Genomic DNA, 23,265 nt, shown 5'->3' on the forward strand with positions numbered 1-23,265 from the left:
CAATAGTTTTGGAATAAATGCCCTTCAATGAAAAATGGCATAATGTTGCCATATTCCATTACCATTATGAGACCCGTCGGGTTGTTAAATTTATTAAATTTCAAGCCTTTCCTTAATATTTACATTAAAAAGGTGACTTCCCCGGAATAAACATGAATAATCCTCCTGAATAATTACAATTCTTTTATGGTTAAACGAGTCTCATTTGCATGATTTAATGTCGCCGAACATCATCAACAAGGGCACGGGACAATGAACGTGTTTTCCCCTTTTATTTTTCCTCATTTCATGTAATAATTATATTAATGAAGAATATTATATGGAAAATGCCAGGTTTTTTTGTTTGTTATAGTTATCAGATGCTTTTTTGTTTATTATTATTATATGACAGTTCGCGCATTTGATGACGAATTTTCAGGGGCTTAGGTGCATAAGTTTTTCCTTGTTAATAATATATGATTACTTGTAACTTACTAATAAATTACTTTATTAAGAGTCAAATAAACATTCCAGGCTTTTTGTTGAAATGAGGACAAACGTCATTTTGCGAGGTTGCCACGTTTTGTGATGTTTCATACTGTCACGTGTCTAAAATGACATTTGACAAATGACGTTCTCTTAGGTACGTCATCGCACGTGTCTGAGAATAATGACATTTGCTCACTTGTCACTCTGTCTAATTAAATTCTAAAAATGTTAATGTAGGGTTTCATGAATATTTTCAACATTCCGCATAAATTTGTTATTAATGATTTTTCACGTTAAAACAACTGTTCATGAGATATGGAGCTTTAAAACTAGAAATTATGCTAAAGCTACTGTACTTTTATTGCAAGTATTTCAAAATTTGTAGGATTTATGAGACCAAATGTCTTAATGGAAATATAGCCAAGGAAATTTTGCATAAATTTGATATTAATGATTTTTCATGTCAGACCAACTGTTCATTAGATATGAAGCTTTAAAGCTGAAAATGTATTTTTTTTTAAGCTACTGTTCTTTTTTTGCAAATATCTCAAAATTTATGGGATTTATAAGAAAAAGTATCAAAACTTAAATGTAGCCAAGGAAATTTTGCATAAATTTGTTATCAATGATTTTTCATGTCAGAGCAACTGTTCATTAGATATGGAGCTTCAAAGCTGAAAATGTACTTTTTTTTAAGCTACTGTTCTTTTCTTGCAAATATCTCAAAATCTATGGGATTTATAAGAAAAAGTATCTTAACTTAAATATAGCCAAGGAAATTTTGCATAAATTTGTTTTTAATGATTTTTCATGACAGAGCAACTGTTCATTAGATATGGAACTTCAAAGCTGAAAATGTACTTTTTTTTGGGCTACTGTTCTTTTCTTTCAAATATCTCAAAATCTATGGGATTTATAAGAAAAAGTATCTTAACTTAAATGTAGCCAAGAAAGTTTTGCATAAATTTGTTATCAATGATTTTTCATGACAGAGCAACTGTTCATTAAATATGAAACTTCAAAGCTGAAAATGTACTTTTTTTAAGCTACTGTTCTTTTATTGCAAATATCTCAAAATCTATGGGGTTTATAAGAAAAAGTATCAAAACTTAAATGTAGCCAAGAAAATTTTGCATAAATTTGTTTTTAATGATTTTTCATGACAGAGCAACTGTTCATTAGATATGGAGCTTCAAAGCTGAAAATGTACTTTTTTTTTAAGCTACTGTTCTTTTTTTGCAAAAATCTCAAAATCTATGGAATCTATAAAGAAAAGTATCTAAGCTTAAATGTAGCCAAGGAAGTTTTGCATAGATTTGTTATTTATGATTTTTCATGTCAAAGCAACTGTTCATTAGATATGGAATTTCAAAGCTGAAAATGTACTTTTTTTAAGTTACTGTTCTTTTCTTGCAAATATCTCAAAGTCTATGGGGTTTATAAGAAAGAGTATCAAAACTTAAATGTAGCCAAGGAAGTTTTGCATAAATTTGTTCTCAATAATTTTTCATGACAGAGCAACTGTTGATTAGATATGGAGCTTCAAAGCTGAAAATTGTACTTTTTTAAGAACAACTGTACGCTCTTAGGAACCATGGATATTTGCTATTTTTACGTAAAAAGGTAAAAGCTAGAGGACGTTCTATGGAGGATATATTAGACAAATTTCAATAAAATTTTGCGCTTTCCGACTTTATTTTACTTGGCAATTTTCCACAGAATACAGCTACATATATATCGATAGAATGCAAACAATCTTAATTAGAGCGCCACAGAGTGAGTTGGCAGGATTCCAGACACTTGTTGCCATCGGGAAACCAAAAAAAGCGGGCCATAGAAATCCAGGATGCACCCGGAATTCATTTAAGAACTTTGTTTCGTCAAGACGTGACGTGTGTCGCTTGTACACGAATTTAATTCATCCAGTTATTGATATGTTGAATTCTCTTAAATGTGGTTTTACGGGTAATAAGTGAAGAAGAATATTGGATTAAATTAACGTCTGCCGGGGCCTTTATTTCCGTCATAATCCGACGGGATTTGCCGGCATTCCGGCTCTGTTTTGCAAGCATATTCTGCTTGAAATGCCTAATCAGCTCGTAAAATGTATGTGGGTCAGAGCTGTTTTGCCTTTTCAGAGTAATAAACGTCGCCGCCGTGACTAATTTCTTTTGTAATAAATTTTTTTATGATTAAATTTTACAAAATTGCATATTGGGACAAGGTCTCGGTCTCTATATGACAACTCTGAGAAAACTGTCAAAAATTACGGCATTCATGAGCCACGCCCAAATGAGCACAGCAAACTATCACACACGAAATTATTATTTTTTTAAGTTCGTTTTTCTTTTCCTTCTTTTTTGCTGTATCTCTCATTTCTTTCCAGGCAAAGTTTAAAAGCCTTAATTTGTCTGAAAACAATTCCAACTGCCTGTGATCGATTTTTGTTTTTAATTTTAAAAACTACAGTCAATTTTTCTATGCATTCGATGCCACTTTTAAGTAATTGAAAACATTTTTGGTTCGTCGTCAATGTCTTACAGAGAGCTTTTTGGAGTATTTTTTTAATTTCAAGAAGTTAAAGACACTTTCCAGGCAACTGAAATTTTTGGTAGTCATTTTTCAATAATTCCAGGCGATTGAAAGCATCAATATCTTCTAGAAAATTACGTCAAAGAAGTTTCAACTACCTGGAATAGTCACTTCAATTTCAAGTAGTTATAGTAAACATTCAGTTGAGAACAGTCAGTTGATGCAATTTTAAAGTAATTGAAGGCATTGGCATTTGGTACTTTCAGGCAGTGGAAAGCATTAATTGCTTTTTTAAGCATAATTTGCTGCAACTTTAAAGGAATTGTAATTTTTTTGTCAGGTCAGTTTTTAGTACGTTTTGGCAATTAAATGCCTTTAATGTCTTACACAAAGTGTCTTGAAATATATTTTTTTAATTCCCAAGAGTTGAAATTGAATATGAATGCTTGAATTGGATTTTTCATTTTTCGGGTTTCGACCCCCGTATCGAATTTTTTCACCAAAAATTGATTTTTTTCGAAGTCAAACTAACTATACCATCATTTTGCTCTTATCACCCACATCACGAAAACACTGGGTTATAATGGGATTCGAGCAGAACTAACTGAATGAGAGCACTTTGAAAATTCAGAAAAGGTCACTTTTCGACCTCGTTTTTGAGGCCAAAAATGGGCATCAAAAATTCCATATCTCGGCTATTGTAAACGCTACGACCTTGCGGATAGCCTCGTTGGATGCAGAAGGACGAAACTAAGACAGAACCGTTGAGATTTTCTGGATAGTCCCTATAGAAGCCGAGATATCGACCTCCAAAGTTTGGAATTTTTCGGGCATTTTAAGTGCTTGGAATATTCATTTAAATTCCAAGTAATTCAAGGCGACTTTTCCAGGCAGTTGATGCAGTCTTGAAGTGATTTTTTGGTATGGTCAGGCGGTATAATGCCTGCGAATCTTTCAAATTTTCTTTTTTGGTATACATAAAGTAATTTTAAGTTGCCTGAGTCAACTAAAGCCATCCTAAATTCGTCCCGATATATAAATCAGTTTTAATTTCAGACTTTTAGTTTAGAGCAATTTCCCTAATTTATTTTGAAGCCTTTTTTATTTTCCTCCTGGTTTTTGAAGTGATTCCTTCAATGTTACTGAATTGTTAGGTTATGTGTTACAAGGGATTACTTACTTCCACATTTCTTAAGTAATTTCGAAGTATTTAAAGCAATTGAAGATACTTCGTCCATCTTACATACATGTTTTAGTGTCCAGAAGTTAAAGTCATTTTTCCAGGCAGTTGATGCAACCTTAGTTAGTAATTTTTTGAGAGTGACAATTTGAAGAGTGACAATTGCCTGGAATCTTGTCTTTATTTTCAAATAATTAATTAATCTTTACCAGGTAGTTTAACTAGTTGGGAGAGATTTTTCAATATTTGAACTTTGTTGCTTCATATTGCGTAAACAATTTATTACTTTGATACTAAAAGCAAAAATCCCATTTGTAACGAAAAAACCGGATTATCCAGAACCCCTACAACGAAAATGAATAAACACTCATCTCAATTAAACCCGTTCAATCGTAGTATCCCCATTTTCTCTCTCTCAACACCTAAAAATTAATCGAGCGATTAAAAAATTTAATTTTCCACGTGTCATTTCGACATATTCAATTAAGTTATTTGCTTTGTTCGCGGTTTATTTTATAAATAATAAAAAAGGAAAAATCATCCCGGAGAGCGTAGAGGGTTTAATTTTAGGATCGCAAATATTTGCGTCCGTTCTTCCAGGGATGAAAGTTAATATGAGGATTAGTTAAAGTAGGTCGCTAGACGCGTAAGGATCCTTTGGGAGAAAATCAGGAACGCGAAGTCTCCTTGACATGTACGTAAAATTTATTGGCTAAAGCGAGGAAACTAAGAAAAATGTCGGTTTTCAGCTCTAGATTGAAGAGAATGGAGTCTTTAAAGGCAAATGTATTTTTTTTGCAAATATCTCAGAATTTAAGCCCAAACAGCACGGTTACGTACTAGAGACGAATTTGAAAGTATTCCACGACATAAAGTACGTACTCCAAAAGGCGTATTACGTACTATCGACATATATAGGACGTCCACTTTCCTAAGAATTTACAAAAAAAAAATCATTTGTTATTCGCAATTATTGTGAAATACAGTCTTTAATTTTCTTGGTGCTTCCAATCCAATAACCAAGTTATAATTTAAATAATTCATTATCAGCTAGATCGTAGTAGATCCTTCCTATCACTGAGTGAACAGTAAAACTAAATTCAAATATTATTATAAACCGAATTTTGATAAATCTTAAATACACAAGTGTAAACTTTTATTACAAGGGGACAACCCACGCCATAACGCCAATATTGCCAAGCCGACTGAAAGCAGGGCATCTGTCATTTATCTTAAACACTGTCAATTCCCTCATATTGACCAACACGAACTTAATAAATATACCTGTACTACCAGTTCAATGAAAAGTGAATGACCACTACTAGGGGCCGCCATTTTGCGTGATTGTGTCCTTTCGATGTTGGTCACTCAATTCAAATTTCAGTTGTGCCAATTGTAGAAAAACAGAAAAATTAAAGTTTTTGAAAGATTATGTTGACAAAAATAGGTACAAAATAGAAAGTTACATTGGGTCCGGTAAAGTTAAAAGGAATGTTGAGTGTGGTCAAAATATTGATAAAAAAGTGAGGATGATTGGAAAAAATACAAAACTTTGGAAATTATGAAGGTTTTTCTACATACGTTAAATACGTAATTATTGCCAGCTTGCACAATGTTTTTTAGCTTTTGATCTTGCTATAATTAAAAAATATATAATTATTGGGGCAATTTTGGAACTTTTTGGGGGCTATTATTGGAAATTTATAGCATTTTTTTTATCGTTTTCTACCCCTTTTAATTACCTACATATTTTGTAATTTACACACAAGAAAAATAAAACAACAACCTTAATGACAAAAATGGCAGTGGCTTCACTATGTCCCCAGTAGTAACTTTTTAGTTAGATGGGTTGGCTGTGGACTCAACTTTAGATAATAAAGGCATAATATAGTTAGATTTTACATAAATTGAACAAAACACATTTATCAGGTGTTAAAAAATAGGTATTATTTATTTAAATTATTTGATATTTTATGTAATTTAATATAAAATAAGTATAAATCTTGAAAAAAAACATAATTTAAGATATTTAATTATTAATAGGTAAATAATAACAATAATGTTTAATGTACATTAACTTATAGTCAAAACAATAAATATCTTTAAATTCATTATAGGCATTAGGAATAGGAATAAGGCATAGGAATTATAGGCACAAACATGCGTGTCATTCTCATTTTCTAACTATTCCCTAAGTAGGACTCAAACGACTACCCAACCCACTATTTAGCGCCAACCCAAGGTTCCAATCCCTTTTTGCAATCTCAACATGGACTTCCCGCCTTGTATGCGCATATTTTATGATTATATAAATAAACAAATACTTACCTATAATGAGACAGGACAGAAAATTACGATAATCGTACTCAGTAGCCACTCCCAATAAATAATATTTGTTGACGTAAGTGACATTTGACAGTATTTTTTATTTATGAATATATCCGTATTTACATAATTTGATATTCCTGATTTGCGTATGGAAATTTGTGTTTATCACCTAAAGAAGTGATGTAAATCCTTCAAAGTTACAGAATTTTGTTACTTAAGGCTTTAAATTTAAATTAATAGCATATAATAGAATGGTCAACGTGATGCCTAGTCGCAAATATAGTGTACTTAAGCCGGGTGTAATATTGTGAATCATACGTAAGTAGAAAATCCTTTGTAATTTTTAAAATTTTGCATTTTTTTACTTCATCCTCACTTTTTTATCAATAAAATGTTCAAACTCAACATGTAAAAATTTTCAAAAAAAAATCGGTTCTTAGACGTCCCTTTAACTTTACCGGACCCCTTACATTTAGTTAAGAATTTAGGATAATTGCGTTAGCCTGTGATTTTTCTTCTATATACAGTGTTTCCACATTAATAGGTACAACCATCTATAAAAATCAAAATATAGGTGATTTTATGAGGGTTTGTAATTAGCAAGAACTTATATGTAGGTATAGCCCCTGGACTAAAAAACAAACTGTAATTAAACATAATTTACTTACAGCAATACATAAAAGGCACAAAGACATCCACAAATCCACACCGTATTCATCTTACTACAACACTAAATGCCACCCAAATAAAACCAAACAAAACCGCTTTCCAAATACGCATTCAACACTCAAATAACGCAAAGTTCTTATCTACCAAAATTTAATAAAATCACATCGCATAATATACATTCCGAGGCGAGTGAATCTAAGAAACCTTAAACCTATGTCTGGGACAATTTGAAATAATAATACTAATAGATTGGTGAAGGCGCATATTTCAACACATGATTTGAAATAATTCTTAATAATTGGCGAAAGCGCCGGTCATATTTCAGATATTTCAAATATTTCAAATTGGCTCGGACCCCTGTTTAAGGAATCGCCGAGACTTATTTTACTCTAAAACCTGAATCTCTCGGCAACGTTGCCAATAGAACCGCATTCATCAGTAATCCGATTATTTTTCACGGTACTACCAGTGTGTTTTTAATAATTTTATATTAAAAGAGTGTAATTTGCGGCAACGTTGTATCGTTTCGCTTCATGGCGTGCATGTGCATCGAAGTTTATTATATGAACTTATACCGGGTGGTGCGTCGCCGAGCGGAATATAGGAAAACCCATGTATTAAGGGGGTCAATTATTGGCTTTCCTGTACATTTTACAGAAAAAATGTAAAATAATTTTTTGAAGAGACCAATCTGGCAAACCCTTGTGCAAAGTTTCAAAAAATTTTAATAAGCGAATCTTGAATTATTCAATTAAATGTAGTTGCAAAATTACCAAAATTTCGGTTCTAATATTCAAATTCAAATTCAAATAGTTTATTTTCCAACAGGAAAATTCCCAATTACAAGACAATCGAAATAATTAAAATTAAAACAGTACAAGTTATAAGCACCTTAAAAAAGTAGTACAAAAAAAATAATATAAGATCCAATATAGAGTGATAACAAAATTTAAAATTTAAAACAATAGCATAATTGTAAGAATATAAGACACACTAACCAAATGATAATAATCACAAAAAAATAATCAGGTATCATTCAAATTAAGAGAGGAACACATCCTTTTTTTAAAAACATATTCAGTGCTGCTAAAGATGTCGACAACTATAACATTCATCTGATTATACCATCTACAAGCACGGCACAGTGGAGCTTTGCTGGACAGATTTGTTAAGTTAAGAGAGGGATAAAATATATGGTGCATCCTTGTATTGACAGGAGGAACAAATAGAGGTAGCCTCTCTAAGAGCTCAGAACAATCAATTTTATTATTGCAAAGTTTATACAAAAATATCTGACTAGAGAGAATAGTATTTTGCTTTAGTGACAAATAGTTGAATCTATTCAGCAAGTACTCCTGTTCCACACCTCTTTCTGGATATACTCCATCCAACTTAACAGAAAGTAACTTTAAGAATCTGCGCTGTACATACTCCAGTCTGTTAACATGAACATCATAGATGGGGAACCACAACATAGAGCCATACATTAATTTAGACTTTACTAATGAATTGTACAATACAGTCAAGCTGGATATATTCTTAAATTGAGAAGTGGACCTTACTATAAACCGGAGGGATTTTAAGGCTGAAGCATTGAATGTGAGCCTCTTATCTACTTCAATGCCCAAATCCTTCACTGAAGAACAGTCTAGCAACTGAGAACCACTCAATATATATGGATATAAAATCTCTTCATGAAGAATGGAAATTATCATTTTTTTACATTTGTCACAGTTTAGGGGTAGGTTATTTCTTTCACACCATTCAAAGACCCTATTCATGTCCTCTTGCAGCTTCAGGCAGTCTAGCATAGTACGAATGATACGAAACAACTTCAGATCATCAGCGAATAAAAGACAGAAACTCTCCATACAATCAACTAAATCATTAATAAATAGATCGAACAGCATTGGGGCGAGGTTACTGCCTTGGGGCGCACCACTCGAAGCCACGTAATACTCAAACCCAAAACCATTAAATTCAACATACTGAAGCCTGCCAGTCAGATATGAGATGAAGAACTCCACCAGACAAGGATGAAATGCAGCCAAAGCAAGCTTCCGTGTCAGCAAACCGTGATCCAGCTGATCAAAAGCCTTCGAGAAGTCTGTGTACAGCACATCCAACTGGCTTTTCTGATTTATAGCTAGATATGCTGTTTCCAAGAAACAAGCCACATTAGTGACAGTAGATCTTTTCTGAAAGAAACCATGCTGCTTTTCTGTAATTATGTGCTTAATTTGAGGAGACAATTTATTGTGCAAACATATCTCAAAGGCCATCGAAAAATTAGAGAGAATTGACACCGGTCTGTAGTTCTCTATTCTGCCATGGTCGCCACTCTTAAACACTGGACATATTTTAGCCTTTCTCCACTCTTCCGGAAATGTATTGGTCTTGAGTGATAAGTTGAAGATTTGTAAGAGTGGTACAGCCAGGGTCGATGCACAGTCACGCAAAAGACATGAAGGTATTTGATCAGGACCCGCAGTTTCTTTGTTTTTTAACTTCTGTATAGCTTTTCTTCCATCTGCCTCAACAAAAGATTAGAACAAAATGTTGTCTGAACCATATGCATCAAATTCTTTGGGCTGAGCAATAGATGACTCAACATAAACACTCCTGAAAAAATCAAAAAAAGCATTTACAATACTTTTAGGACCCACAACAGTGGTATCTTTATAGCTCATAGAACCTGGAATGCGAGAGTTGTTTCGTTTAAGGTGAATGAACCTCCAGAATTGCTTTGGATCACTCCGAATAGCTGACTCAGTCCTGGATATATACTCGTGATAAGCAAGATCCATTTTTGTTTTTACTACCCTCCTAGCAGCTCTAAAATCCTCATAAGCAGCAGAGCACCGTGTATGAAGCCATCTCCTATGTAGCCTAGACTTTAATTTTAATAATTTCCTAATTTCATACGTGTACCACACAGGATATGAGTATTTACTATTAGAGGGTCGAAAACAAGGAACAGCTAGACAAAACATTTCATGGATAATTATGTAGGGAAGCCAATAATTGACCCCCTTAAAATGTACATAGGTTTTCCTATATTCCGCTCGGCGACGCACCACCCGGTATAGTTAAATTCTGAGATGATAATTATGGGATGGCCTATCTGAATTTGATGAAACGTGCTTGCCAATTAGACAAACGGACTCATATATAAGTAGTGACGGCAAAGTTAGAATATTAAATTTTTTAAAAAAATCCTGGCAATGGGCTCTATAATTAAGTCTAAGTGTACAACGCAAAGCTCTCTTTTGAAATTGAAAATTTTGTCAAATTGAGTGACACTACACACACCCCAAAAAGGAAGGGCGTAACGAAGGTGTGATTCAAAGAGGGAAAAATACATTGTTATAGAGGTTGAGAGGCTAAGCTCCTTGGAAATTGATCTTAGCGCAAAACAAGTGGAGCTTAATTTTCTTGTTAAAGGGTTAATGTGCATGTCCCATTTTAACGACTTGTCAACAGTATAGGAGAAATATAAAAATAGTGGACTGTATATTTAATTAATTAATGCATAAAAATTTAAGACGGCGGCCAAGACAACCCCAAAATAATTTGTGGCTCACCTTGCTGTCGCTTCTGTTCAGGACTGCTCCTCCAGGTTCACCTCCAAATATTTGCTGGTTTTGACGGTGTGCCGGCACTTATAATTTTTGGAATTCACTCGCGTGTCTTTATATATATGGAGAGCGACTTATTTGGTCAGTAGTTTATATAACAATGCTAATGCTGCCAGTTCCCATCAATCATGATCGATGCAGTACTGGACTAGAGGTGCGTGTGACTCTTCTCGGTCAAAATTAAGGTTGTCTTACATATGACGCGGTAAAAAGCCGCGAATAATGATTTAGCAAAAAAAAAACTAAAGAAATTGTAGAATACAACTTTAGATATTAACAACGATCAGTACCACGACGAAGCAGAGCTCATGTTAAATATAATTATATGAATATTGACAATAAAAAAAAAAATAAAAATAAATAAAGAAATGAGTCTTCCGATTTGACGGAACAAACAGTAAGCCCCAAAAATGTCACCGAGTCGGCTTTTATAGGACAAAAATTTAGTTTTGGAGATGTTAAAGCAGACAAGATTAGAGTCGCACCATGCTTTGATAGAAGTTAAGTCACTTGATATGATTTTATGAAGTTCGACAATATCCGAATTACTCCAGGTAAAACTAGTATCATCCGCAAATAGGCAGGTTCTTCCTTTAATATTCAGACTAGCGATATCATTGATAAATATGAGAAACAAAATAGGGCCAAGCACTGAACCTTGAGGCACTCCACACTCAATTGACTTGCAAGAAGACATCGTAGTATCAATTCTCACAAACTGACTCCTGTTATTGAGATATGACTTAAACCATTCGAGGGGCATCCCTTTAAGCTCGTAGTATATTTATTAAGATATCATGGTATGCGCAATCAAAAGCTTTAGAAAAATCACAAAAGATTGTTGCCGTAGGTTGTTGATTGTTAGCTACAGTATACATTATTAAAAAGCGAAAACATAGCATTATTTGTGCATTTGTTATATAGTCGCAGACTATATTATGCACGCCACGTCGGGCCCGAAAAATCGTGTTTTTTTGGAAATAAAAATTCATATCTTTGGCTGTATGGCTAGCGAAACGATGAAATTTGGCATAGGGTCTCTCAATACATTGAGAATGATGGATCCGTAAACGATTTTTTTTTCGGATACCACCAAACGGAGCGGTACTGTCTCAAAGTCAAAAATTTGTAAAAAAATTGGTAAAAATCGAGTTGCTCACGAGATCTCAATTTGAAAGCGTTCAATCGAGTTGAAATTTGCAGGATATAAGGGTTCTTGGGGCTTACGTGTCTGTATACTTTTTGGGCCCGATCGGTATACAGGGTGAGTTGTTAAAAGCGAACAAAAGTGACTAAAAAAAAAATTCAAACTTCTCCAGAGGCTAAAAATTAATTTTTTTTTATTAAATTTTAAAATATTGAGTTCTAGGGTCACGTGACTATCAAAATTTCCTATTTGATTGAAAAATGCTATTAGATAATATGTATATATTTGTAGATAATATTTTGTATTACCCTATTCCTTTTATCTTAATTAGTTAAATTATTTCTTAAATTTGCCTTTAAAAAAAAATTAAGAAATCATCGGTTCGAATACATAGGCTTTAAAGGGAACTTATCTTCTCTCGTAATATTGTGGCATTATTATAGATTTTGAAAAATTTTGTCATAAAGCTTTTTCATTACTTTTTGAATGGTCTTTAGCCAGAAAAAAGAAACTTTGAATTTGGAGCATGTTTTGAAAAATTTTCATTTTGGGCCGGATTTTGTTTGAAAATCGATAAATGCAAATAAATAGGTTTTCTGTTCATTTTAGAGTCAAATCGGTAATAACCTTTTTGAAAGGTATCCTGAAGTAGTACGAGATAGAAAAATAAAAAATTTAAATTTTTCCATAGGGCTCTTGATAATTCGATATTTATGTTTCATGGTTTTCCTTTACTTTCTCCGATTTTATGATAGCTAGAACCGATTCGTTTTAACGCACGGATACCTCGTAATATTCCCTAGAACTTTTGTTTAAGACAAAAAGTTGTCAGAGTTATAGTTTATTTAGAAAAAAATAAAAACCATTTTTTCACAATTTTTCATGGCTATACCCCTTTCGATTTTGGAGCAAAAAAAAATTTTTTTTTTCTTGGTTTTTTTTTAATGGATATTGCCAACTTAGGGCTTACATTATAATTTGTCGGTTATCATTTTAAGAAAAAAAAAGGATACCGTGGGAAAAAACCAGTTTTCTTTTGTTTTTCCCACATTTTTACTAATATCTCGGCTTCTATAGCTTCGATTCAATTCGTTGATGGTTTCTATTATTCCTTATTCTCCTCCTGTTAATTCTTTCTATATTTTGTTACAATTGCCTTTGGAAATAAAAAAGTAAAATAAAAAAAAATTGACGTAATATCCCATTTGTTCTATTCCAATAAATAGACCCTTATGGGAACTTCTCTCTGAATTTGGTATTTATGGTTTATTTAGGATACAACTAATAAATTATGACAGATAACTGACATTTGAGTGTCAGCCTAGATCACGTGACTTACGTAACTTTTTTGCTATTGGTCCGATTCTGTTGTAATTTGGTATTCAGGCTTTATTTAGGATACAATTAATATATTTTAACAGATATTTGAAATATAAGACAGTATATTGACACACAACGCGACTATATAACAAATTATGGTTCTTTGAAGCATGATACCCCAACCACTGGTCCTCTCTTTCCTTGGCAGATAAACGTTGGTACACCTGATAATTTTTGTTTTTTTTTAAGAATTCCTTTATAGCCATTCACAGACAAGACCTAAAGGTTCCAAACTGGTCCCCACGGACCAAAAGTATAGGAGCGAAGCGACTATACTTGTTATTTAAGAATCTAAATTGTTGAGGAGTGAGTATTTTAAATTTCAGTAGAAATGATAGGAGCCTTTTTTTCACTAATCTTTCAAAAATTTTTGATAGTGTAGGAAGAAGAGCAATTGAGGCTGATCTTTATCTCCTCCTTTATGTAAAGGGATTATTATTGCCTTCTTAAGGCAGTTGGGAAAAACTCCTTTTTGAAAAGACTTTGATTGATTAAATTTGTAAGATGGTTTAATGTACACTCTGGCAGGTTTAGAAACATGTTCAACGTGAGTCCATCGATTCCAGAAGAGCTCTTATTTTTGATTTCCCTAATCGTATTGCGAAGCTCAGGTAATGCTATTGGCGTAAAGAAAAAACTGTATAAATTCTCATCTGCACTAGAAAGATAAGAAAGTGGATCGTGGGTAGGAGCTATATGGTACTCATTAGAATCTTCGCTACATTTACAAAATAATTGTTGAGGTTCTCAGGAGAGATAGCGATAGTATTGGACTTATTTCTTTAGGGTTAGTTTATAGTTTTAGTTTATATATTTAATACGTTTATTTTTCCTCAGATTATTAACAATCGACCATGATTCTTTATCGACATTACCAGACTTTGCCAGTCTCCTGTTATAGTAAATGTCGCTGTTAGAGTCCTTTGATAAACTTTTTTATATAGTCTTACATAGTCATTAAAAAAAGCGCTGTCCAAGAATTTTCCAAGATTGAATAATGAACGCATGTTCTTAGCAGATGTACTTAAGCCTTGGGTTGTCTACCCAAGTTTAGGTTTTTTCAGTTTGAAAGGCCTTAAAGGAAAGGATTTGTGAGACAGAATATATAGCGTTTTTATAAATCTAGAAAATTCTGAATCAACATCAGAAGAGTGGACATTCCAGTCAGTAGTTAGACACAGGTGCTTAAAATTTAGAAAATTTCAATCTAAGAAAATACGGCCTAATTTGCGGGGAACATTTTTAGTTTTTGATATTATCGAAAACTTTGTTAACACCTTTTCATGATCTGAAAAGCCCGAGTTTAGGACAGTACAGTGAACGAAATCCGGATCAAAGGATGATACGACATAGTCTATTGTACTCGAGCTGATTTGCAAATGTTTCAATATCTCTTAGATTCACGTGAAATAGTGCCCTAAAAAAAATTCGCTATATTAATATTATATAACCTCCCATGTTGTACGTTCCAGAACCGTCACCTTTATACGACAACAACCACTACCACGAGGAATGTCTGCGGTGCAACTCGTGCGGACTCAACCTGACCGGGCCGAACCAGAAACGCGCTCGACGCTTCAAAAATCAGATTTTGTGCGATCTGCACTTCGCCGACGTGGCCCTCATGGAGTGCAGCGACTTCATGCAACAATTGCGCAGCTTCAAACCGCAGAGTCTGGGATGCGCGGTCGCGAGACGCAAGAGCAGCACCACTTTGATCTTTCCGTTGCCGCCGCAGGCCTGTTCCGGTAAGTTTCGCATTCCTCTTCTTTATTGTACAACAAGTTGTACCATTATTGAAGCGTTATTAGTACAAATCGCGTGCAGACATTTTTTGATACGTTTTATTCGACGATACACCCTTGGACATAAAAACCATTTATAACAAATGTAGGAGGCCGTGCTATTTTCCGGTCGAATGGAAAAAAAGCAATTGTAGTAGTAATACCTAAACAGGGTAAAAACATAAAAAAACCGGAAAGCTACAGACCCATTAGTCTGCTGCCTTCACTGGGAAAAATCTTTGAAAAGACGGTACTAAACGGATTATGGGAGGAGCTAGATGAACTCAAAATAATCCCGAAAGAGCAGTGCGGATTTACAAGAAGATTATCAACCGAGTTGCAGCTTGCACGGATACAATAGAGTCTGGTGGATTCATTTAATGTTAAAGGATCTATCGCCATGATCACGCTTGTAGATAGAGTGTGGCATGACGCTTTGATCTACAAGTTGCAGAAATTTGGGGTGTCCGCAACATTCACTAAATTTATTAAAAATTTCATGAAAGACAGGGAATTTACCGTTCAAATAAATTGAACTATCACCTCCTATAACAGGATGAGAGCGGGAGTTCTCCAAGGCTCCCCGCTTGCACCAATTTTTATTCAACATATACCAAGCGAACTTTCCAAAGAGCACACACTATTATTCGCGGATCACACTTGTGTCTTTGCGAGCTGTAAAAATTTAGTCCAGATATCAGCGTAGATGCAGAGTCATCTAGATAAAATTATAGAGTGGACAAAAAACTGGAAATCAAAGTAAGAAAATAGAGGCCATTCTAATAACAAAAAAGCATGACCGCAACATTCCAAATTTGATAATTTCGAGCACCAGCCCTGGAAAGATGAGATAAAGTACCTAGGAGAGGAGTATATTTCGACAAAAAGATTAACTTCAAAACGCACATAATGTACTTGCACATTAATTCATCATAAAAGATATACATAAAGTATAAAGCAAATTAATTCATCCAATGGAACCATTCATGCGCTCTACTCCTTTCTCTGCAGAAGCAGTAAGCTTTCTTTGACTAACAAACTAATGGTCTATCAACTGCTTTACGTCTCAAATATTTTCTGGAATACCACGACGAAGACGAACATCAGAAAGCTTCAGGTGTTTCAGAATAAGTGTTTGAGGATGTTCACAATTAATGCACCCTTCTTCGTAAGGATTGTAGATCCGCACTCTGACTGCAAACTTGATACAATACAAGAATACGTATCTTGTCGAACTTGCATTGTCTTATTTATTGAATGTAACACGACGTTTCGGTCGGTAAGTATCTCCAACCGTTATCAAGTGTAATCTGACAGCAAACTACTATTCTATAGGCTTATATACTAGATGTGTGCAGCGATGTGGAAAGGAAAGTCATCCGTGAAAAGAGTTGGGGGGAGGACACGCCTCTCTCTAGATCCTACACTGTCCTGAGAGTAGAAGCTTCCAGATGTTGGGTACATCGACGCTTGGCTGGCTGAAGATCCCCTGATTCTGTGAAATGAAAAACTGCCTCTACGAACTTCCTCTTCCGCCAGTGCTGTTCCTTGTGCAGAATCTTGGCTTCTGACCAATAGATATTGTGTCCATTATGTCACGCGTGCTCTGCTATTCCGGATTTGGAAACCTCTTCGCTCTGACTTCTAGGGGGCGCTTCGTTTCACCTATGTATGAGTCACCGCACTCACATGGGATCCGGTAGACGCAATTTTTGGTATCCAACAGGCCATCTGGTTTGGTCTTTGATACCACGCTTCTGATAGTGGTGCTAGATCTAAAGGCAGTTCTAATATTCTACTTGCTGGCAATGCGTCGGATTTGTTCCAATATACCCCTAATGTAAGGTATAGTTAGAAGTCTGGTTGTCGTGGTGGCCTCGTCTCTGATTTGATTTGGACGCGTCCTTTGGATGGTCCTACTTATTAGCTTCTTTGGATATCCATTCTGTTGTAGGTCTTTGTAGATGGTATCCATTTTAGTCTTAAGATCTTCGTCGCTTCTACAGATTGTTCGAGCTCTATTGTAGAGGGATCTTATGATGTCTACTTTGGTGGTTGCAGGATGGTTGGACTCATAGTGAAGATACTGGTCCGTGTGTGTTGGTTTTCTATAAACTGAAGTTCGTAGATTTCCACCGACCTTTTTAACGAGGACATCTAGGAAAGGTAGAGCTGAGTCCTTCTCTGTCTCCATCGTGAACTTGATTATTGGTCTGAAGTTGTTGAGGTATCGAAGCCAGAGCTTGGGTTTGCAATGGGAGGCATCTATTGCATGTTCCTCGAACCATTCCATAAAGATGTTTGCTATTACTGGGGAAAGAGATGAACCCATCGAAAGTCCTTCGTCTTGGGCGTAGAATCTATCCTTGAAGACAGATCTCCAAAAGTTCCATCACTCCGTCCAGAGGCAGTGTGGTCCGAGTTGAGAAAGCTGCATCCTTGCTTAGTTTGTCTCGGATGATGTTAAGAGACTCTCCTATGGGTACATTGGTGTAGAGACTTTCGACATCAGAACTCACCAATCTGTCATTGGTCTCGACTTCGATCCCTCCAAGAAGGTCTACAAAGTGGGCAGAGTTTCGCACGAAAGACGCTGCACTTCCCTGGATCGGTCTAATGATCTCCAAAAGGAATTTCGATAGTTCTGATGTCGGCGAATTTCTAGAACTTGTGATAGGCCGCAGAGGCATTTGCTCCTTATGAATCTTGGGTAGTCCGTATAGGTGTGGAGGTTTGCTATAATGTGGTGTCAGCCTAGAGCGTACCGCATCCGACAATGTTGAAGAGTACTTTTTCTATAAGACAATGCAAGTTCAACAAGATGTTTTCACTGTACCATTGTCTACCACCTTTAAAAACAAGAGTACATAGTTAAAAAAAAACATTCTAAGTTCAAAGAAAAAGTCAGAAGTGTGGACAACTCCCTAATAGGAGAATTTCTTCTGAGACCAACAGAAAACCGACCATGGAAAGGCGTAAGTAATGTGATGTTAGCCGCGGAAATATGACTAAAACAGTTCTTTTAGTATCTCAGGCTTTGTTTTCTCTGCGAGGAGTGGAGCTCGAGCTCTGGCTCCGCCCAAAGGTAACTGGCAATCTTACCCCGAAACCTAATTACTTTAATCCAAACTCAGCACCCAGATGCTACATAGAAAAGTAGTATAGGAGCTAAAAGTACCATAGCACACAGTTGCAACTAAGAACACCGGCAAGAGCAATAACAGCTAGTCCGGAAGAAACCGGTGAAACAAAGCTATTCGCAATTTTTAGACAAACTAGGGGTTATTGCATAGATCATAATTTGTACGATTTAATATTTAGTTAAAATAGCCGTTATTTATTTATTTCTTGTATGTTTATATATTTTGCCCGAATGCAATAATTGATTGGTTTATTCATTTGTTGTCTGTAAGCATATACACCGACACGTTATACAATACGCAATTAAAAACGCTCGTTAGCGGGAATTTTGCCTGTTAGGATGGATTTTCCGTAAATCCACATGAAATCCCCCCGAGATGGGTATGCATGTCCATTTTTCCCTTTCTAGCACATTTTCATTTTTCAAGCTATTTTAAAGGAAAATCTATAAAACTTTTGCATAGACACAACATATAAATATCCTCCATTTACGTGCATTTGACCTGTCAATATCGCATTGAAAAGATAATAAAAGGAATATTCCACGGATTAGTTTCGGGGTCTGTCAAGACTGTTGCCTAACTGATATTCCGGTTATTCGGCAACCGGCTTAGCGACAAGGGGTAAGTAATGGCATTTTTTAAAAATTACCCTCATAAGGGGCTGATTATTGCCTTTTAGGGTGGATGCGAGACTTGAGTGTGTGTATAGTTGGGTCACTCTAAGTTTGAACACCAAGCTGTTTTTGCTCGTTTGGTGTTCTGCCTTACAGTGAGCGGACTTTACACCAGGGCGACTCGACTTGGAAATATGCGATATCAGCGTTTCGGTCCTTCACGGAGACATCTTCAGGAAACCACTTAATTCTTTTTAACTGTTTAGAATATTGTTAATGTTGAATAAACGTTAGGTATAAAAACATTGTTTTTGTTTTTTTTTTTATTTGGAAATGTATGGATTCTAGAAAGGAATCGTCCCTATAAAAATTGTTTGGAATAGTAAAAGCTATGCTTGATAAAAGGAATTGTTTCTATATTGTGGGAGAAAAAGGGGGAAAACCGTTATGGGAAATGTTTTTATTTATTATTATTGCAATCGATGCACTTTCTTAAGCTAAATAAAAAAATGACAATCATTAAATAAGTTACTGGAACTTTTTTGCCCAAAAATTGCTAAAAAACCAAAAAATTAAAAAAGAACAAATTTAATTTTTTTACGAAAAATATACGCATTTTAGAAAAACAGATTTATATTAAAATCCTTATACAGTAGGAGAAATTCGTGGAAAATCATTAATCAAAAACATGCAATTTTCTCAAAACCTATGGGAAATTTATTTTTACCAAAATTAAACCATTAAGAAGTTATTGACATTTTTTTGGTTTTTGTCCAAAAATTATTTAAAAAAAATCATAATTAATTTCATTACAAAAAATGTATAGGTCTGAGAAAACTATAAATTATGCAAATTTGTCTAAAATAATTAGGACTGCTCTCAAAAAAAAACAAATTTTCATTAAATTCTTCATACAATGGGAGAAAATCATGGAAAACCTTTGACCAAAAAAAGGCAACTTTCTGAAAACATTCTAATAAAAAGCTGCTAAATTGATAATAAAAAATCATATATTTTCTTGCCTTTAACATAACCCTAACATTCTCCTTAAAACTCCCAGAAACATTCTATCCTTAAAACCATTTAAAACTAAACCGACTATTGCAAAGTGGTTACACAACCCGTATATGTATACTATACATTGATACTTCTAATCTATATATCCTTGCCGCTTCATGTATTATATAACATGAAGCTCCCTAATGATTAATCGTTCCTACAGGATATTTTGAAGGATGGGTTGTTGCATGAAACGCTTTTACGTTTCATTAGCGTTCCATTAGGGGTGAAATTAATTTGTTTTCATTATGGGAACGTTATTTTCTCAATGGAACAACGAGTGTGTCCTCCTTTCTTTGGGATTTAATCGCGTTTTTTTTCTCCCTTTTTTTTTAAGATGAATTTTGCGAAGAATTTCCACACAATTTCATCCCCACCCCCGGCTACTGGATCGAATGTTCCAGACAGAAAATCACCACGGACACCATCTGGGACGAGAGCGAATCCGACCACGAGAACGAGATTCAGGAGGCGATTGAGGAGACCACCGATGGTACGGATCAGGAGAATGGACACCACGGGATCAGAAGAAGGGACAGAAGTAAGAACAGATTAGTTGTTTTGATTGGTATTCGCCCTATTGTCTTTTCCAGGCACTCATTTTTAATTATTAATAAGGGGACCTAGCTCACTCAAAATGGGTCTTACTCAATAAGTTGTTGAGCTACAAAAATGGTTCATATATAAAATTATTCTCCAAAAAACTCTTCAACGCTAACGAAATTTCCATTGGGGTACTTAAAATAGTTTTTCAATTATTCAACCTAAAAGCCAAATTTTTTTTTAATATACTTCAACTAAAAGTGCTCTAACTCGTTAAATATTGGAGATATTGAGCTATTTTATACATCCTAGATATCCGTAAGACCCTCTTTCTAGTTTCTTTTAAAAGAACTGAAATATTTTTCCAGTGGCACTCAAAAGTTTGCTCAGGGTTTATTTTAATACTTGCACTCTCCTTGGTGCGGGACCATGGTTCACAAAATAAGATCTAACCCAGTTTCAAGTTTTTTTCTGAATCTTTCTGAGCCAATAAGAAAATTTCTTAACGATTTCTTTTCTTACAATTTACATTTTGTTTCGTTTATCTACCATGAGTACTTTCTGAGTAATTAAATTTGTAATTTTGTCGAGGCAGTTGAAAGCACTCAAAAATTTAACTGTCTTTAACCTGTTATAGCTCAGAAGTTTTTTTCTGAATCTTTCTGAGCCATTTAGAAAATCTTTGAATAATTTTTTCCTTATAATTTACATTTTATTTCATACGCTTGCCATGAGTACTTTCTGAGTAATTTGATTTTTTATTTGGTCAAGGCAGTTAAAAGCATCTGAAAATTCAACGGTTTTCAATGGTTTCTGACTCTTTCTGATTTAATCTGAATCTTTCTGAGCCATAAAGAAAAATTTTAGACGATTTTTTGTCTTACAATTTATATTTTTTTTCATTCATCTATCATGAGTACTTTCTGAGTAATTAAATTTTCAAGTTAGTCAAAGCAGTTGAAGGCATCCAAAAATTAACTGTCTTTAACCTGTTATAGCTCAGAAGTTTTTTTCTGAATCTTTCTGAGTCATTAAGGAAAGTTTTAGACCATTTTCTTGCCTTACAATTTAGTTCTTATTTTATGCATCTACTATCAGTACTTTCTGAGTAATTAAATTTTTAATTTGGTCAAGGCAGTTGAAAGCACTCAAAAATTTAACTGTCTTTAACCTGTTATAGCTCAAAAGCTTTTTTCTGAATTTTTCTGAGTCATTTAGAAAATCTTTAAGTGATTTTTTCCTTATAATTTAAATTTTATTTCATGCGCTTACCATGAGTACTTTCTGAGTAATTTAATTTTTTATTTGGTCGAGGCAGTTAAAAGCTACCGAAAGTTTAACGGTTTTTAACCTGTTATAGCTCAGAAGGCTTTATCTAAATATTTGTGAACCATTAAAAAAAAATTATCCATTTTCTTGCCTTACAATTCAGTTCTTATTTTATGCATCTGCTATTAGTACTTTCTGAGTAATTAAATTTTCAAGTTGGTCAAAGCAGTTGAAAGCATCCGAAAATTTAACGGTTTTCAATGGTTTCTGACTCTTTCTGATTTAATCTGAATCTTTCTGAGCCATAAAGAAAAATTTTAGACGATTTTTTGTCTTACAATTTATATTTTGTTTCATTCATCTACCATGAGTACTTTCTGAGTAATTAAATTTTCAATTTGGTCCAAGCAGTTGAAAGCATCCAAAAATTTAACTGTCTTTAACCTGTTATAACTCAGAAGTTTTTTTCTGAATCTTTCTGAGTCATTAAGGAAAGTTTTAGACATCTTCTCGCCTTACAATTTACATTTTGTTTCATGTATCTATCATGAATACTTTCTGAGTAACTTCATTTTTAATTACGTCGATGCAGTTAAAAGCATCCAAAACTTTAACTTTTTAGTTTTTAACCAGATCAGACGATTTCATCTGAATTATTCTCGATTGACGTTCTTGACATTTAAGACACGAAAGTTGACGTTTTTAATGGAATTATGGGCTCCCAAAAGTGTGCCCGAAACCTATTTTAATATCTGCCCTTTTCGTGTTGTGGGTCCATGAGCCACAAAATGGGCTCTAACTTAGGGAGTTATTGAGCTACAAAAATGGTTCATATATAAAATTATTCTCCAAAAATCTCTTCAAATTCTATTGAAACTTTCATTGGAATGTCTGAAATAGTTTTTGAATTATTTAGCCTGAAAGTAAAAAAAAAAATTCTTTGATTATACTTCAGCTAGAAGTGCTCTTCATTAAATTCATTAAATATTGGTGATATAGAGTTGTTTTATACATCTTATCTATCCAAAAGATCCTCTCTCAAGTTTCTTAAAAAAAAATAAATATTTTTTCAGTGGCACTCAAAAGTTTGCCCAAGACTTAGTTTAATATTTACATTCTCTCTTTGGTGTGATATCATGGTTTACATAGGCTCTAATTCAGAGAGTTCATATATGAAATTATTCTTTAAGAAACTCTTCAATTTCTGATGAAAGATATATTAGAATGCCAGGAATAGTTTTTAAATTATTCAGCCTGAACGTTAAAATTTTTTTCTTTAATTATACCTCAGTAAAGATTTATCTAACTGATTAAATACTAAGGATGAAGAGCTACTTTATACGTCTACATACTTTATACATCTTATATATCCTATCTATAATTTAAATAGTTTTCCAGTGGCACTCAATAGTGCTTCTGGGACCTTTTTTAATATTTGCACTATTCTTGGTGTGGGACCTTGACTCAATAAATGGGCACTAACTCAAAGACTTATTGAGCTACAAGAACCT

At 34.2% G+C, this 23,265-nt stretch overlaps 1 protein-coding gene across 6 annotated transcripts in view; it reads left to right on the plus strand.

The window, feature by feature from the left end:
* LOC126736249 (uncharacterized) overlaps positions 1-23,265 on the plus strand; it is a 95,675-nt gene that overhangs the window by 50,391 nt on the left and 22,019 nt on the right. For all 6 annotated transcript variants that reach the window (XM_050440515.1, XM_050440519.1, XM_050440517.1 and 3 more), the window contains 2 exons: positions 14,815-15,090; positions 20,280-20,483. In XM_050440515.1, coding sequence (XP_050296472.1) covers positions 14,815-15,090; positions 20,280-20,483 — 480 coding nt within the window. The remainder of the gene's footprint in view (positions 1-14,814; positions 15,091-20,279; positions 20,484-23,265) is intronic.

The sequence above is a fragment of the Anthonomus grandis genome, chromosome 5 (assembly GCF_022605725.1).
Source record: "Anthonomus grandis grandis chromosome 5, icAntGran1.3, whole genome shotgun sequence".
Lineage (NCBI taxonomy): Eukaryota > Metazoa > Arthropoda > Insecta > Coleoptera > Curculionidae > Anthonomus > Anthonomus grandis.